Raw genomic sequence first — 18,771 nt, 5'->3', positions numbered from 1 at the left:
CAACGAGTCACCTTCAAATGAGGCAAAGCCAATTACATTTTAAAAAAGCTCCACTGACGAGTCATAAAGAATCACCCAAATCCCTGTAAAAGCAGCTCTCACACTGTCCAATATGGACCACGGAGAGGACAAATGCAGACAGTGCCCAAATAGCAGAATGTTTCCTTCTGGGTATTCCTTTTGCCCATTCCAGAATCAGAAGCAGTTGCTCACCATTTGCACTTGTACTACCTGAGCTAAGTAAGTTCACAAACTTCTGCAGTGCAAATCCAAAAAATAGTCTTTTCTGTCCTTTTACACAAAATATGTATGTCACTAATAGAGACTAGGTTATTACCAATGCCAAAAGACTCCATAAAAGATTAAGTATGAGATCACTTGGGCATGCTTTATTAGGTGAACCATTCCCCGTGCTACAGAGGAAGATGACTCTTTCTGCGAAGTCCCTCACAATTTCTCCTGGAAAAACTTCTGCCCAAAGTCTGGGCTGATACCATCATGCTCCATTATCACTCTAATACTGTAGCCAATACTTCAATACTCTGGAATAGTAAACTGCAGCAAATTAAGAACTGCTGATTGTGCCATTTTGGTCACCCCTGCCACATGACTAGCAACTGCTACGAGGGGGCACAACGTAACATTTGGGGTAGGAAGCATTTCAGCTGTCACAGCGTGATCTGCCACTGTGCAAATCAGCGGTCAAGAAGCCAAATTACACATTAGGAAAATAATTTCTTCCTGACCCTGCAGGCAATTGAAGGCCTGAAGGCTGATTATAATAGTTATTAGTCAAACTTTAAATGCTATTAGCATGTTGGGGGCCCACAGAAGGAATAGGATGAAGATTCATATCCACAGATTTCAAGGCCAGGAGAATCACCATCTCCTCTCCTCCTTGCCTCTGCCAAACAGAATATTTTCTTCTAAGAGGTATACACAGATCCCTCTCAGCAGAAAACCTTTATCCTTTCAAGCACCCCCAAGAAGCAAATTTATCAAATTCATGAGAATCCATGACAATTTTCAGTCACACCCACTACTAGGATATTAAGTGATTTCAGGGTCAAATTTTTCCAGCTTCTAGCTTGCGTACCCTGGTTTCTTCTTTTCAGACAGTAGGTCACTATTAACAGAATTGATACAAGCAACAGCAAACACTACAATTACTCTAAGTTTCAACTTCTGTTTGTTTTCAATTTACAGCCTTTAAAGTGCAACTTCTTTGCTTAAGCCAGCCTCTCTATGAAAAGCTTGTAAAAGGTATCAGAAAAAGAGCTGTGAATGTAGGTCTTTCCACTTGCTCCAAAGCACTTTTTTCTACAGAGAGCATTTTCTAAACTTTTCTAAACTTTTCCAAACTCCTTAAAAAATGGCAAAACAAACAACATCACCACAGCCATAATCCCTGCCCCCAAACCACAGCTTTCTGGAACAGTAAAAACACTATCTAGTCATTATTACCAGTAGATTTCTAAATGCTTTCCCCTGCTCTTTCCAACAATATCACAGTGCTCAATGATAAATATCTGAAGTAATAAAAATGGACACAACAGTGGCCTAAAGAGATACTGAACTCACTTAAATTTCTCAAAGCTTAATCAGCATCTTCTCACAAGTTTACACAGCTAGCAGCCAAGTTTTGCTCAAACACATTTCTGGTTTTATTGTCTCTGGTCCCAGCCTTTTACATGTTAGCTTAAAATAAGAAAAGTACAGACCTATAAAGCATCAAGTAATCAGAAGAAAATTTTAAAATCCCACACTTCTCTAAAGTAACCCAAAACTTAATATTAAAATCACTTTAGCCAACATCAATCTTTAGATGTGCCTGAATTACACATAACAGAATAAATTTGCATGTAATGTGAGACCAATGACTATGCCAAGACTCTTGGTGCGCAACGATAAAAAAAAAATTCTCCATGGTTCACAGGTTATGAGGCCTACTTCTGACTGAGGTCTGGTTTTTAAGGTAGCTTTGTGAAATTTTTCTTTCCTTTAGCCGCTGTCAATTTCTTCATTTCAATGGAAACATATATTCTGGCATATATGCTTATAAAAACACTATTCTGGAATACTATTTAGTTCTCCAGAATACAGTACCTTCTTTTATTTTTATGTTAATCATCATTATATATGCTTTTACATGCTTATAAGAACATTTACTCCCTTAACTCTTGTCTAAACCAATTTTCTTATAAGCTGTAGTTATACAACCTGGTATCATCTAGTCTATGAATTTTCCCCAAATTCTGGAAATAGTGTCCCAACTTAATAAAACAGGGCCAGATTGATTATTTAAATCTCTCCTAATTCACACCAAGTTTTTTAAAAGTTCAATTCCTAACCCTTTGTCTTAATGACTAAGCTCACTTCAAGGTAACTATAACCGCATGAGTCAATTACAGGGTGCTAAATGTCATTCACTTCTGTCTATGTAATTGTAATTACAGCATTTGTATCACTACCGGTTAAACAGCACAACTAAAACTGGACGAGTTGGTTTTAAAGCTTTGACTACAAATTAACTGCTTATGCACAATCACACAATTTCAATCATCCTTGAACAGTGGAAAACTGAGCATCATGTGAAATAGAGGCAGGTGGATATAGAATGATAAAATAACATTATTATGGGAGGAAAATCACGTTGTAAAAACTTAAATACTATACGGATAAAGAAAAAACAGCATTACAGTGTAATACAAGCCACCATTTTTATAGGCTTCAAGAAAACAAAAGTCTGGTGAGCCTCAAGAAACACATCCCAGTTCAGTGTTCAACACAATAAAAGCTGTTTAAAGAAAGGCCTGTTCTCCAAGATGGGAGAGTCAGTGTAGCCATCAGCCTGAATTTCTGCCTACGTCCCAACAGGTGACTGTTCACTGGAAATGTAAAAGAGAGAACCACCAGCCCACAGGCTTCCTTTCCAGCTAAATTCTCTTGAGCTTACATAGCCAATTCATTTGTTTCTTTTCCAGTAGTCCACAACAAAAGGAACCGGATAATAACCGACCTCAGGAAGAGCCATCACAGCCAAGACAGTAAATACACACAAACTAATACAGATCATATGCGAAAATAACTCACTTTGAAGTCTTTTTATATAGAAATATACCAAGTCTTTTTTCCTTATTAAAACACCTAATTACCATCCCTCAAAAAGCCATCTTGCTAAATTTTTATTTTCTGTTTACATTTTAGCTGAAATAGAAACATTCCTAGACAATGTACTTTAATCATCATATGAAATGAAAAAGAAATGCATTAAGTTAAATAACAAAGATAGAATTTTCATTAAAAACCTCATTTTGTACTACTGATTATAAAAAATTACTTGCATGACTTTACACAACACATACTCAAATAAGTTCATATGCACCAACCTATGCCCAAGTTAGTACAAGCTAAACAGAGACAGTAGATCACTTGCACCGCAATACCTGAGTGCATGACTCACTATTCCACAGTGAGGGGGGAAAAAAGGTCAAATAATTTGCATTTTACAGCACACAACACTACAAATTTGAGTGTATACACTGTTACCCAATTAAGTCTGCATACAATCTTTCACTAACTTACTTGTGTCATTTCTGACTTTAGACACAAGACAGGCTTCTTTACACAGCGAAGCCCTTTCCTAGTAAGGAGAGCTGTCACATCGCTTTCATCCACTCATCCCTTTTCCCCTTAGTTAAGGCTGATGCAGATTTTTAGGAATTCAGCGATCAATTCAGTTTTTAAAGCAAGCCACAAAACAGAAAGTGACAGCACCACTCTGATTCAGAACGCAGGCCCCAGACAGACAATGAAACTACCGCTTAGTCTGAGAAAGGAAGAAAGCGAGTCTCCATCCTGAAGATGCAGTTCACACACCTCGCTCACGACATTTGTTTCAGGCTTCAGAAGATGGTGTAACCGCTTGAAAGCTTCTTTTACAGAGTTTGAACTGGTTGGATGTGTTGTGTAATAGATGTATCCTTGCAATAAAACTATAGAAACATACCTAGAAACAAAAAAGCTCACTGAAAGTAACACATACTACACCTAGCAGTCTGCTTTCATTAGTTATTTTTCTAAGAAAATTACATTATTTTTAGATGGACAGAAAAAAGAATCACACATTATTCGAATACCTTTATTCTCAGATGCTTATTCTGTATTCAGCCTGTATTTCCACCTTACAGAACTTTGCATTTTCATCCACTTCAGCTACAGCAATTTTTATTTTAATCTGAATTTTTTGTAACAAGAGTTTTAAAAGTTATCTGCCACTGACCAAAATGGTCTATTTCAAATGGAAGCAATAAATATCACAAAACTTCACTTTAAAAGTTGCTACATGCTTTAAAATACCTATTAAAACCATTTGCTTTAAGTTGGTGCTTTACTTTTACACATTTCAATAATTTCATCTGTTCCTCCAAAGACGTTTAATTGCTGGCTCCAAAACACTTCTCAGGAAATAAAATAATATCCAATTCTGTTTTTTCATGAAGATTTCATGGGGGGGGGGGGGGATGTGTGTGAATGAGAACACTTATTTTTAAATGAATTTAAAAAAAAAGAAAAAGAGAAGAGACATAAATCTCTCATCTGGAGAAAGACTTTAGCACACATCAGTTTTAAGCCAAAGAGAACAATACTTCTGACACTCATGGAAACTTCTCGTAAATCATTTAAAGAGAGGGAAAAAATTAAAATGATGTTAAAGAGAAACCCAACATCTGCAAATAGTACCCTTTTTTCTGGCTGTGAGCCATACAAATTATAGCTTTTTATTCTTTCTAATGATGGTGATTTAAAATATTTTAAAATTTTAAAAATATGCTAAATTAGGTTATATCTCTATAAATTTATCATTATTGAGCTTGTACTGACAAAAATAATTGTAACTAGCCTCAAAAACAAGATAACCTGTCCTGCAATGAAAGGATGGAAAGCAGCAGCCCCTCCAAACTATTCTTAAATCTTCACCACACTTTAGTTCTCAAATTTTAGATCAGAAACTTCAAATTGTGGCTGTAAGTTTTACTACTCATGTAGCACTGCAAATGGATGTGTGCACCGATAACATAGATTATTGGAATTCTAACCTTTTCAGCATCTAGAAACATTTAAAATGTAGTTTACAAGAAATGGCAGTCAGTTCATAGATTCTGCAGCCTCAGGAGAACAATGCATTAACTGACAATAATTGTCGCTATTGCCATTAACATCAGCCTTCCAAACTTGCACACAGTGCAAAGATCTACTTAAACGGTACATCCAGGCTGATTAATGACCTTAATAAACCTACACAGAGAGCAAGAATTGTTGCATACACTGTAGAAAAGAGGAAGGTGGATGGGATTTTCAGAGTTTCCTAAAAACCCCACAGAAGAGGAAGACTACAGCACCAGACAGGTACCTCCCAACATCTAAATGTCTTGCTGGCAATGTGACTCCAATCTGGTAAGAGCTACAGCTATGTTCTGTGGACACGGCTCAGTTTTCTGTCCTCACTCCTAACTTGCTACCGGCCACAGAGGATCCTTTGTATCACTCATCTTAACCAACATTATGACACAGCAACAGTGGCTTACAGAGTGACAGAGTTCTGCTCTCCTCCCCGCCCTGATTCCCCTCCCTCCTTTTTTTTTTTTTTTTTTAAGTCACTTTTCAGGCTATAACTTCACAAACTTATAGAAGAATAAGGGAACTTGGACAACACATTAATTTAGATTTTGCTGCATAACACTTGCAACCTGGTTAAGACTAAATTATAACTGGAAAGAAGAATCATTAGGAGGGAGGAGCACAGTATCTCCACCCTCTCCGTGCTCATGTCGCCACTGTTACTGAAGTGTCCACTGAAAACACCTATTAAGCCTGGAGGACAAGTAAAAGAGCAGCACTATAATACTTAACCAGCTACCATACCAAATCTATAAATACAATGATCAAAGGTCAAGAAAAGGTAGAAAAAGCCTAACATTAAAGCCATAGTGTTAATGATGTGGCAGTAATGCTACTTATTGATCATTTAGCAAAGCGGTCTGTTGACTTGCCATGCAGGAACACAGACCAGAAGGAAAAAGATGGCCACAATGTCTGATAAAGCCAGAAAACAAATGGGTGGAGAAGAACAACTGTAGCAAGTTTTGAAAAAAGATAAAATATAGAGCAAGAAGAATGAAACATAATGGGGAAATTCCAGTTTGAGGGGGAAAAAATCTGAAAACATTAATAAGAAATTAAAGGTGCAAGCAGGCATACGGAAATGAAATACCTAAGTATGTTTAACTGCAGAAATTCAATTCAGTTACCCAAAGTACCTTGGAAACTCCCCTCGGAAGTAAATAAACAATCTCTTCTGGGCAGACTCCTTCAGAAACTGCTATCATGACCTAGGCTGACACCCTGCACAACACAGATCACAGTTTCACCCAATAATTCCAAAGCCTTAGGCTTAGTTACAGAACACGTTTTGAAGAGACATCTAATTCTACTTTAAAGACTGCAAATACACCACATCACTAAGCTGCCCCTTAACTAAGACAACAGTCAATTATCTTCACTCAAAAATACCTCTCGTTTCTACTTTGACATGCCTAGCACCAAGTCTCAACCCAGATGCATACCTTTGCTAGATTAAATGGCCCTCCAGCATTAGAATTTTCTTCCCTGATACCAGTATTTTTAAAGAACAATTAAATCATGTTAAATAAATAATTTTTTATTCAATTTCTGAGTTCCTTACTCTAATGTCTTTTTCCCTAGAGAAATTCAATTTAATCAAAGGAAGAATTCATGGGACTCATCAAGTACTGGAAGTCTGATCAAATTTTCCCTGATGAACTGCAAGTTTGTTTCAGTCTTTTCTCCATCAGATAATAATATTCAGTAGTACTAATTGGCAAAGTAACTTCAACTGTGAAGATTCAGTCCCTGTCAATGAAAGCAGTCTTTCCTTCAGTATCAGACATAAACAGGTTTCCCCCAAACCAATGAATTTATTCATCTTTTCATTATTTTGGAAGATACAGTTAAGCCAAAGGTATCCGGGCAGATCATGACCTAGTTAACCTATATGAAAGGGAACTGGCAAGCTATATGATAATACAAAAGCAGCTATATCATAATATAAAAGTTCCCTACACATCTTTCTTATCTTATATTTATATTCAGAGTGCAAGAAGTGTTTCAGTGCTTTCTATCACCACATTAAGTAGGACAGCTGGGTGCAAGGGTCTCACTAGATAACGGTCATTTATGCCCATTGATGGCTCCACAGACTGAAGTTACACACAGGTCCAGAACACCAAAGCAAACATACAAGAAGGAAATGGTTTCCAGCAAGGACCAAGTATTGCATGTCCCCTGCTACAAGAAAGGAACAGCCAAACCTGGCAACATTCAATATCCAGATCTTTCAGCATTTCCTCAGATAATATGAGTTGCATGGATTGTTAAGTATTACTTTAATACATCTTGTATATTAACATGTCAACCACAATCCAATTTATTGTCATATTGCCAGCAGCTAGCAAAGATGGAAACTAATGGCTATACTATCCTTTGCATGAAAAAAAAAAAGGATACAAATATTCCTGTGGAAATAAAATTTTCAAGAGAATGAAAACTAGGGGACAAATAAAGCCTATGTGATGCATGACTATAGAAACAAGGAATGGCCAACAGGGCCTTTTTTTTATTCTATGATCACATTTCTTCAGTGATGCAGCGACACGTGGAACTTCCTGGATCCAATTACAATCTGCTTCTATCTAAATTATATCTAAATTACTACTACCATAGCACTGATTTCACCATGGAGTTACGTTGAAACCCAGAATTCTCCTGTCTTACAGATATTCCCATCATTTGTGACAAAGTTATCACAACTTCCAACCTAGTTTTTGAGATCATGAGTGAGACCCAAAACACAGAGACAGAGCAATTCAGGGTGGATTGGACCTGATAATGTCATCTAGCTCAACCTTCCGCTGAAGCACGGTGAACAGTGACTTTGGACGATGTTGCTCAGGCTTTTGTTTAGCTGGGCCTTGAACACCTCCAAGGACAGAGATTCCACAACCTCTCTAGGGAAGCTGTTTCAATCCCTGACTGTCCTCATAGTGAAATATGGTCTCATTGCGTCAAGCCAGAACATTGTAATGATCCTGACTGAAGACCATAGTACATCGAGGAGTTCGTGATCTAAGAGCTAACCCGAGTAGGCGCATGCCTGTGCTGTGCTGCATGTACGGGCTGGCTTTCAGGCCCGTGCTCTGCTGCACATACCCCCGGCTGCAGGATGAGCCTGCAGGCAGCTCCCACTTACTACCTGGGTGGCCCTGCCTTTATCTAAAGGTGCAGCTAGAAGTTCTCATGTGAGCACCCTTTCTGCTTGACAGTAGAAACTAGTAATAGAATTGTTTTCTTCTAAGGAAATCGAACAATAGCTCAAAGGACCATCAGGGGTAACCCTTTCTATGGATGGGGTCTGCACAGTATGTTGCACATGGACGGAGGCCTGTTTGATGCTTGCACAACTCACGGTTCCCAGCATCAAAACAGATGGAAGATTATCTACACTATTCTCTCTTTATAGTGTTAGCTCTAATAAATAGCATTTTCAATGATATTTTACAGTGCCTGAGTGCCTTTCTTACTCGGATCATCACAGACCGGCACGTCCTGGTGCAAAACAAACTTACCCTGTTTCACTTTATGACCACTGTCTCTCAGGCTCCTGCCATGCATCTCTGAGGAGTCTGGATCCATTTTCTTCATGAACCCCTACCTCAAAGCAGGTACCTCCATGCAGCTTTGGGTTCCTCAGCCCTTCTTCATAGGTTATGTGCCCACCAACCATCTTTGCAGCCTTCCAGTGGGATGGAAGAGAACAAAACTGGATGTGGTTTAGGTGTGGTTTATTAAGTGCTGAGTAAACAGGAATAATCACTTTGTTTAGTCTAGTGGCTACACTCCTGTATGCTGCCAGGGTACACTGCTGACTCATCTTCAGCATTTCTAGCTTGTATCCCCTGCAAGTGGTTTTTTTTCTGTCCCAGACAAAGGACTTTCCATTTGTCCTTTTGGGATTTCATGAAGGTCCTGTCAGCTCATTGCTCTGTCCTGGGAGATCCCTCTGAAACGCAGCCCTGCCCTTTAGCATACTGACTGGTCCCAGATTTGGTACACTCCAGCTCCAGAGCAGTGACAAAGACGTTAAGCAGGACAGGTCCCAGAATAGAGCCAGGACGAACTCCTTGTAACCAGCCTCCAAAGTAGAGCATGAACCACTACTGGGAATAAACCAAAACCAAACACCCTGCAGTTTATGTAGTTGCCTGGATAATTTTTATCATTATATACAAACTCCACCTGCAAATATTTGTACAGTATTTTGTTGTAAACCACTGATTCATTAAGACTTTTTCTGTATTGCTAGATGATTTAATATTTATTTATAAGCTTTAGATAACCAGTTTTTAAATTCACTTAGCATACTATATCAATATCTAAAATGGGGGACCCAAAATCCCCTAGTGGAAGCAGATGTCATGAAAGATAACTGATGGCTTTATCTCAATATCAGTATCTTCTACCATCTTCAATCTGAGCCAGACGTTTTCAGTCTGCAGCTTATCTATTACAAAAATAAACAAATTTCCTAAGCCAGTCACATCCAACTATGCTGAAGTCACCCAATTTCACACTGAAGAAACTATCTTGAGATGTCTCTAACAGAGTATGCCTGTAAGGAAAGGAGCAAGCTTTCAATTTTCAAAAGGTAAAATTCCCTCTTTAAAAATCTCCTCTTTGAGAACTTCTCTCAGCCATTTTTTCCTTCACTATCACCCTCCTCTACAAGGACCCCATTATACTTCAGATCTATGGATCTAAAAAGTGAAGTTGATCAAAGGGCATATAAGAGGTTTAGTGGAAAAAAGTGTTACAAATTATTTAAATCAATGCCATGCCTGCCTATAACTTTGTCTCCTATTCCATCATCACTCCCTCAACTGGTGACTTAATCTGTTTAACACCACTGTTAGCTTTACTTCCTGACTTAAATAACTTTAAAAAACACCCTATAACCAAGCTGTTGTTTGGGATTTTTTTTTAAGTAACTTTAAAAAGTCTGTGCACATTCTATCACACCAAATCTGTACAGTCCAACATAGATCTAGATATTCAACTGAAAAAAACCCCACCAAAACCTCAGATAGGCATCACTGTTAAGGCAGATTGCTTTATGAAGCAATGTTAATGGCTACATTGGTCAAATAACTTTAAAAACCTAAGCATGTTGTATTACAGTCAGCTAAACAGTTCTATTAAATAACATTTTGTAACTTCATTCAGTACCTAGACAGAAGGAGCTGTTAGGTACATAGTTTCATTTCCTACACACCCCCTTCCATTACATTTCATTCAGGTATCCCTAAAACCATTCACTAACTACAGTAAAACTCCAGTTGTTCTCAGATGGTTCTCTACTGCTATGCATGCCAAGCAGTAGGAGGAGAGGTATTAAAATGTCTCTATGATAGTCTTACTAAGAAAGAGATCTGGTAAGCATAGCAGTAAAATCTCAAACTAGTGTAAAACTCCTCAATTTTTTCTCCTCTTCAGAGAGTAGAATTACACTGCAATCCTTCACCTCTTTGCTATTTCTCCACTACATCCAAGATTTTTAAAAATAGAGAGCATGAGTGCACACAATCCTAGTTTAATCCCTTTAATATTCCAGAGCACAAGTTATCCAAGCCTGCTTATCAGAAAGTGTTAAAAACAGATGTGAAAGTGTTAAATGAAGATGCTGCATCACATCCTTGCTACAGTCAGTAAATCACTAATTATTCCATACAGACACTTCAGAAAAGAGAAATACCCAACATTCCTGCATCATATGTTAAAATTGTACCAGCTGCCTCTAACAAACTCATATCTGACACAAGATTATTCTTTGCCTGTATGACTAGAAAGATAAATACCTCCCCTTTAACTCTCATGGTCATTGGTTCCTTTGATTTCCTAAATCAGGCATCTACATTTTCAGTTTACAAGCTTTACAAAATGGAAAAAGGGAAGTCAGTGGCAAGAATTACTGCCTCTATATCTGGACTATTAACAATTCCTCCATATAAAAAAAGGTGGGAGACAGCGAGTAAACTATGTTTCTATTTCCAAATTAACAAACTAGGTTACTAATGCCAAACAAGTCAATCACAAAATAAAGGCCATTTCAGCAACACACTGATGTAGTCCCTATGATTCTATGCAAGAAGAAATTCTGCATCCTCTACCTTGGTATTAAAAAAGCTGAAATAATAACACAAATTCTTAGAAAAAACAGAAAGGCTTTTTAAAACAGCTGTAGTTTAAACTCCAATTTGGTGACTACCACAGGTGAATGGATTGAATCGGTTGCTTCCCTAATAAGCACCCAATGCGCTCACCTTTTGGAACCAGAGGATAACACAGGCTGGAAGTGACCCCAGAGGCCCCCAGACCAATCACCTGCTCAGAGTGGGACCAGTTAGAGCAGGCTGCTCAAAGTATTACCCTGTCCAGTTCTGAGTATCCCCACTTATTACCATGAAGAGTACAGATTTACTTCCGATTCTGTCTTTTAAAGAAAAGAAGACACCTTCTCACAGGTCCTGTTACACCCAGGTAAGTTCATGCTGTAGACTGAGTCAGAGGCATCACACTGGACAGCAGTTACTAGCAAGAGAAATAAAACAGATCTTCATTGATTTTTAGTCTTGCTGAACACACAGACACAGGAACAAACCAAACTGGTTCTAGCCTGAGCTTCAGTCACACAACTTTTACTGCTGGTTATGCATGAACCACAACATCCACCATTCACTGTCAAACTTCCAGACGATTTACCAAGTTTACAGTTTGAAAGATTCTTTATACATATAAACTTAGTAAAACACACCATGGAATCATAACATGTATCGCTTTAAGCTGAGCAAAATTGGGTAGGTTTTGAAATTAAGTAAAACACAGCAAATGTCCAAGCTTTACTGCAAACAGCTGAAATTTTAACATGCACAAATGTATCCAAGTGACTCAAAGTAACCCATATTGCAATACTGGCAATCAATCACAAAAATCACAACTGAAAGCTTTAAATAAAGTCTATAGACTTCCGCAAACTTTGGAGGGGCTTCATCATACAAGTACACTATACAAATACAGAGCAAGTTCCTTCAAGAGCTTACAATCCAGGGCCCTGAACTGCAGCACACTATCCTTCAATCGACCTCTACAGGTGACAGTACCTCAGCCTGCCTCACACATGCAATATAACTGGAGACTGGCGAGGGAGAAAGAGATGCAGAGGAGGGAACAGCAACCATTTTGAGATTATATGGATGTTCATGGAGAACACGGGGTCTCAACCTCCTGTACATTGTATTACAATTTTTCCTTATATTTAATTTAGCCCAAAGATTCTGCAGACAAGTATGAGACCTTTCAATCCAAGCACATGGTTAATATTTATCATTCACGAGCACAAAGACATAGTGTGAACCTAATCAGCTCTCCCATACTTAAGTTTCGAAAACACAGTGAGACAGCATGATCAATTTTTACTCACTGTGTTTTCCTCACACTGTTCACGATTTCAATGTGCTACTTCAGTTTCTAGAGTGTTTTCAGTTCGACTGAGGTCATTCTTTCTTGATCGCTTTTTAAGTCAGGGTCAAAACATTAGCATTAAAATAAATGGCAGCATGCTTTATATTAGTTCTGACTGCAGGACATGACAAACAAGCAGTATATGTGAAGAGATTTTTATGTTATTTTAAATATATAAGCTTTCTCCCACATTACCTTCCAGCATTAATCCACTTTGAATACTCATATGAAGTACCCTGGATTGGTATTTTAGATATTGGTAAAAATCAAAAAGAAAAAGCTACTTGCCGGAGATTAGACAGAATGACAAAAGTGGATTCAGCAACCCAGTGCACTGTTCTAATGACGACACCTCCCCTTCAACTCTCCTGTGATTACTTTACACCCAGCAACTATCTTAGTTTCTAGGATGTTAGTATAGAATATGTCAAGCTTAAGACTAAAAGAAGATTCAGCATTTTCATCAACCTATCTGGTATCGTATCTTAGACGTTTAAATAGAATTTTTTCCCAGATCCAGCACTAAGATGTAACCTCAAAAGTTACAGTTAGGGATTGAACCAAGCCTAAATATCAACCTTGTTCTAATTGCACCAATATTGTGAACAGGTGGGTAGGTAAGAGAACTATGAAAATAGCCTCAACAGGCTTTCAGTCAGCTGACCAAATAAAAAGCAGCATTTTAAAAAAATGCTGTTGTATAAAATGAAGATTTTTTTTTTTAAAACAGGAAATTACACATTGAATATAAAGGAAAACTGACAAAACCATTTTCAGGTAAAAAAGCATGCTGATGTTAGACATTTGTCTTCAAAATATTTTACTGACCATGGGGCTTAAGGCTATTACTAGGGCTTCCTTCAACCTGAAGCTTAGAAGGCTGTTGTGTAAGAGCCCCAAACAAAAAAAAAACCCAAAACAAAACCCACACATGCTCAAATAGAAACTGAAAGTTGTCCCCAAACCATGTGGCAATACAGAATGTGATAATTACACTAGGAAAGGATGAACTTACAAAAAGCCTGAAAATCATATGTATTTGCAAAAGAAACTCTTAAATTATATTTTTGCCCCTCCTAGATGGCCAGAGGCTCTCCGAGACTGAAAGGACCATTTTCGTCCTGCCATATCATTCTTTTGCCATGGGTTCACAGATTTCCCAAGAGAAACAAACATCTACAATTTTCTTCTCAGTCTTACTCAGCAATACATGGGCACTAAGTACTCAGCTAGACAAAAAAAAAAAAAAAAAAATTTCACACATCAGTGTTTAGTCTGAAATTGATGTTTAAGTTTTCTTGGCTGCTCTCATATTTATTCAGATACCAGATACTTTCCACAAGTTCTATTTCTGTAGCACATAGAGAGCATACAGCAGTATCACTGTTCCCCGTGAGTTTGATTTACAGCTTGTATGCACAAAGGATTTCAGTTTTGTCTTTTGCTGTTAGACAAATGGCAAAGCTGTTTATGTCACATTTTTACCCTCAAACTCTTTAACTAAGATTGGGGACCAGAAGCAGTCACGTCAATCTGGAACACTCCAGCATCAATCTTCTTCCTACTAGTGACAGCTGCATAAAGAACTGCTTGCTGCTCCTTCTCCACAGAAGCATGAAGCCACCATTACTCTTCTGTGCATCAGCTCCATCTTTCCCGCAGTTCCTCCTCACGGACATGCAAGGTAAGAGGAAAATAGTGTCCTCCACCTTCATTTTTCACTTTATTTTGTGATATTCTGATCTATTCTTCTCTCACTCCTATCATTCACCTAAGCACCTGCCTCTGACAATTTTTCTCTTCTGTAGCAACTTCTCCGGAATATAAACTGCACCGTGTCTTACTACAGTCACCTTCGACTCAGCAGTGTAGAAATAGTACAGGAGCAAGAATGCACAACCTCAGTTCTAATCCCTCTCCACAGCTTCCTTCCTGCAGCTGTAGCGAGACATGTATGTCCACGTTTGGGGGGTGGAAAGGCTATTCCTAGCTATTTCCTTACTTCCAGATTTTTTTTTTTAAACTGTATCATACTATGTTTAACTTGACACAACCTGGCAGAAGCTAAGGCGCTGAAGGATAGAGCCCAAAACATCCTCCCCTCCTTTCTTCTGAACTAGTGTTTCATTTTGAGCTCTTACCTTGGTCTGAAGGCCTGCTGGCCAAGCTGGTCCTTCCTCTCCTATGCTCAGTTACTGCCCCTTGCAGACTGGCAGATGGATTGAGTTCCAGCGGGACTGGATCTCACAAGTCACTAACTGACTTTGTCTTGCTTTAAAACTCCACTGTTCTTTTATCCAGGGCTAGAAACGAGCATTGCACTCAGCAAAAGGAAGAACTCCAAGAAAACAGTTTTCAATGTGTGATCCACATATGCAGAACACCAATGAATTCTTCTAAGGAATCCGTAAAAGATTAATTAAAATACAAAACAAAACAGAAAAAAAACAAACCACAAAGCCAAAAAAACCCCACACCAAACCAAGACTTATTAGTAAGCTTAAATGCACTACTCAGACTACACTCAAGCAGCAGAAATCTTGGGAAGAAAAATTAGTATCAGAAATCAGAAAAGACTGAAGAAACCTGTGTTCTGTATGAGAATCACTTTTTGAAAATTACAGAAGCGTTGCTGGGATTAAGTTTTAAGTAATAGACTGTATCAATAGGAGGAAATGGTATCAAACTATTCCACTTTCTTGAAGGACTTCAATCACATCCATTCAAACTCTGTGAATCTAAACCTGCCTTTGTTTATCTGGGAATGCCAAGGAAGTCCACAGAGAAAAAAACAGCATCTCGTCCACAAATGAACAAAGCCAGACCATGGCCCCAGCTGTTACAACTTTTAGGGCATGAATCAATTCCATCATACTGGTATATGACATCACTGATTACAACTGCTGCTACAACTTTTAGGGCATGAATCAATTCCATCATACTGGTATATGACATCACTGATAAGGCATATAAACTCATATAAGCTATTACATGTTAAGGAATGCAATCAAAATCAGAGTTAAAAAAAAGGTATTTTCGAAGCATTTGAACTTTTCTAGTACCTCAAGACACTGCACACTGAACTGACAGAACTTACAAATTCTCATCAGTCCAAGGACACTATCTTCTTCACGCTGTTTTCTAAACTTTACATTCTCTGAAGACAGAGTCAAGTGAACAAGAGTGGCTGTGACTTAAAATTGATTGGCTTTTATTATCATCTTAATATCACCATCATTGTATTTGTAAAAACAAGTTACTAGGAAATTACTCAAATTGACCCCTTCATTAGAAAATGAAAGGCAGATCTACTTTTGTTCTGATACATGCATTGCTAGGATGTGTTTCTTCCCTCAAGTCTGGTCTCAACACATGACTACAGCCTCCTCACTAAACTCCTATTCCATATTATTCTTTTTATTCTTACTCTATTTCATCCTGTCGGACTCCATCTGGCCTGATACATTTCAATCCCCTTCCAACATAGCCTCCTCCAGTGCAGCAACTTGGTTGAAAAGTAAATTCTCGTGTCAGCCAAAGTAAATCTGTTTCACCTGATTCTGTAATATATGACATTTATCTGCTACTTTTTAAGGCTGCCACACAGCCACACTTTTAAGTAGACCATGAGTCTGCACCTTGGAAATGCTTGAAAGCTGTTCTCAGCAATGCTACAGAATATGCTTAGGTGTTTCGCTCGGGGCTTTTTTTCCTTGTTAAACCACAATGAAAAGACAATGTGCCAAAATCAAAGACGCTAGAAGTTAAAAAGTCCCCGTCTGACTTTCACTAAAGTTTGGAGAAAAAGCCAGCGACCTCGCGAAGGCATCAGACACCTGTCAAAAGTTCGGGGAGGCGAAGGGGGGCTTCGCTGTCACTTCCGAACCTGCAGTTTTGCCCTTTCTCAGGCAGGTTTGCCCGTCTGTTTGGCTTGGCTCGGTCTCCTGCTGGAAGCCTGACGCAGGGAAACCAGCTCAACGCCAGAAAGCCTTAGGGTCTTTTTGGGTTTTCTTTCTTTCTTTCCCTCTCTCTCCTTTTTTTTAAAGGGCAGCTCCAGCTCCATCCCCGCCGCTGTCAGGGAGGACAAACCCCACCAAGTTCGCCCCAATGTCAGCGACTCCCCCCGCGCCATCACACACCCCCCCACACCCGCAGATCCGCCGGCGCACCCCGGTAGTCGAGGCGGGGCGGGGGGGGGGACGGACGGGGACGGACACGGACGGGTACGGGACACGACGACAGCGCCAGCGACTCCCCGCGCGGCAGCCGCACGGCGGACAGCGGGACCCGGCAGCCCCGCCGAGGGGGAAGGGGCGCCAAGGCCGAGGGCCTCACCAGCCGCCCCCCGCAAGCGTCCGCGCCGGCTTCACCCCCCCTCCCCCCCCGCCACAATCGCCAGCGGGGAGCGCGCGGGCCGCGGCCGCCAGCGGCCCCGCAACCGCCGCCGGAGGAAGAAGGGAAGGACAAGAAAGGAAAGGAAATCTGGGTCTCACCTTCCTTCTCGGCCCGGGCTGTGTGGATGAGCACCGCCAAGGCGAAGCGCAGCGCCGCACCCCGCCAGGCAGCCGCCCACCTGCCGGCGCGAGGGAAGGGGGAGCCGTGGCAGCCGGCGGCCGCCGCCGCCGCCACCGCCGCCTCCCGCCGCGCCGTCATCGCGCTGCCGCAGCCGGTGCGGGTCCGCCGTCTCTCCGGCAGGGCTACGGCGCGCGCGCGCGGAGGAACTCGGGGATGGGCGGGGCGGAGCCGGGGAGGAGCGAGCACCCTGCAGCGCGCTGCGTCTCCTGACGCGTGTGTCACGGGAGGACGGGGGAGGGGGGGGGGAGGAGGGAGGGGGTGGCCAGCGCGGCGCGCGTGCGCCCGCGGGGACATGCCGCGGGCGCGCACACGCACACAGAGGCGCGTACCCGCTGCCGCCCCGCCCCCTGCCTGAGGGGGCGGGGATAACCAGGCGAGGGCGGAAGCAGGTGCCATTTTAAGTGCGGGCAAGCTACCGCTTTCTTCTGTCCCGGGCAGAGAGCTCAGGGAGTGTGCTTGTTTTGGTTTGTTTTGTTGTTTAAATGTGATTTTAGGCCTTCTGTAGGTGCTCGCTGATCTGGTGGGGTCATCCCGCCTCTTTAGTGCTCCCCTCTCCCTGTCTTTTGAAGAGTTCGGGTGTCGCTGTCATTGTTCTGTACGGAGGGCATCGGGGTTTCTCCTGCCCACGTTCAAGATGGTGGCGGGAGAGGGGTTGCGTGCAGGGCTGCGACGCGCTGGCCAGCCGCGGTGGTGGGAGGTCCGCTGTCGCGGGGCGGTCTGTGCCCAGCGGAGGCAACGGCCTCTCAGCGGGGACGTTTCTCTCCGGTGTTTGTCCCCTTTTCCCGTGCCTTACCTTTCCGCCCCGCGGCCGCACTGCTGCAGGCACGGGGGTTGCTGGGCAGGGACTTCGGTAGCCCTCCCAGTGAGGGAACCTGCCTCCCTGCTCCCGGGCCTGTCCGCGCAGCACCCTCGCCAGCAATAAACTCAGAGGACAGCGAGGTATTGTGCGCCTGAGGCGTAGTGTGAGGCCCAGTGCCAGAACAGGGGTGTGATACCACGCGTCTGCTGCTCTTGAGGGAAGACCTGTACCTGTCACCATCCCTTTCAGCGACGCGGGTGGCCATAGGGCCTTTGTGACATGCATGCAGCAAATTTGCAACAGGGGAGAAGGCATGTTGTTACAAATACGAGGTTGCATATCTGTCATGTGGATGCAATGTTGCACTGGCACGTGGGTGTGTTTCACCCGTGCTGAAAGGAGCTGTGATACCAGGCGTGTGGTGTGGTGAGGCTGTCGATAAGAGATGGGAACTGCAGCTGTGGCTTGCTCTGGATATTGGCTGTCCAAGACCAGGTCTGATACTGCTAAAGTCATCTTCGGTAAAGCGGCAGAGGGAAAAGTCCGTAGTACAAATTGTCTCTGTTCACTGGTGAACTGGCTTAGCTTGTTAAAAAGCTGCATGCACCCATGCTCCATTCCTTAATCATTCACTTCCCTATGTGATCAACATCTTACATTGGGTTTGAACTGCTTGAACATGTGGTTGAATTTTAGCTGTCACAACAGCGTAATAGATTTGGATAGCGTAATAGATCCAGAGT

The 18,771-nt window shown here is 41.3% G+C and overlaps 1 protein-coding gene across 1 annotated transcript in view; it reads right to left on the bottom strand.

The window, feature by feature from the left end:
• Positions 1-17,378, bottom strand: part of TMEM131 (transmembrane protein 131) — a 104,563-nt gene extending 87,185 nt beyond the window's left edge. The window contains exon 1 of the mRNA XM_054817781.1: positions 17,148-17,378. Within this exon, the coding sequence (XP_054673756.1) occupies positions 17,148-17,307 (160 nt within the window). The 5' untranslated portion in view covers positions 17,308-17,378. The remainder of the gene's footprint in view (positions 1-17,147) is intronic.
• Between the last annotated feature and the right edge of the window lie 1,393 nt (positions 17,379-18,771).

This window comes from Grus americana, chromosome 1 (genome assembly GCF_028858705.1).
Source record: "Grus americana isolate bGruAme1 chromosome 1, bGruAme1.mat, whole genome shotgun sequence".
NCBI classification, from domain to species: domain Eukaryota; kingdom Metazoa; phylum Chordata; class Aves; order Gruiformes; family Gruidae; genus Grus; species Grus americana.
This window is presented reverse-complemented; position numbering and strand designations above follow the sequence as displayed.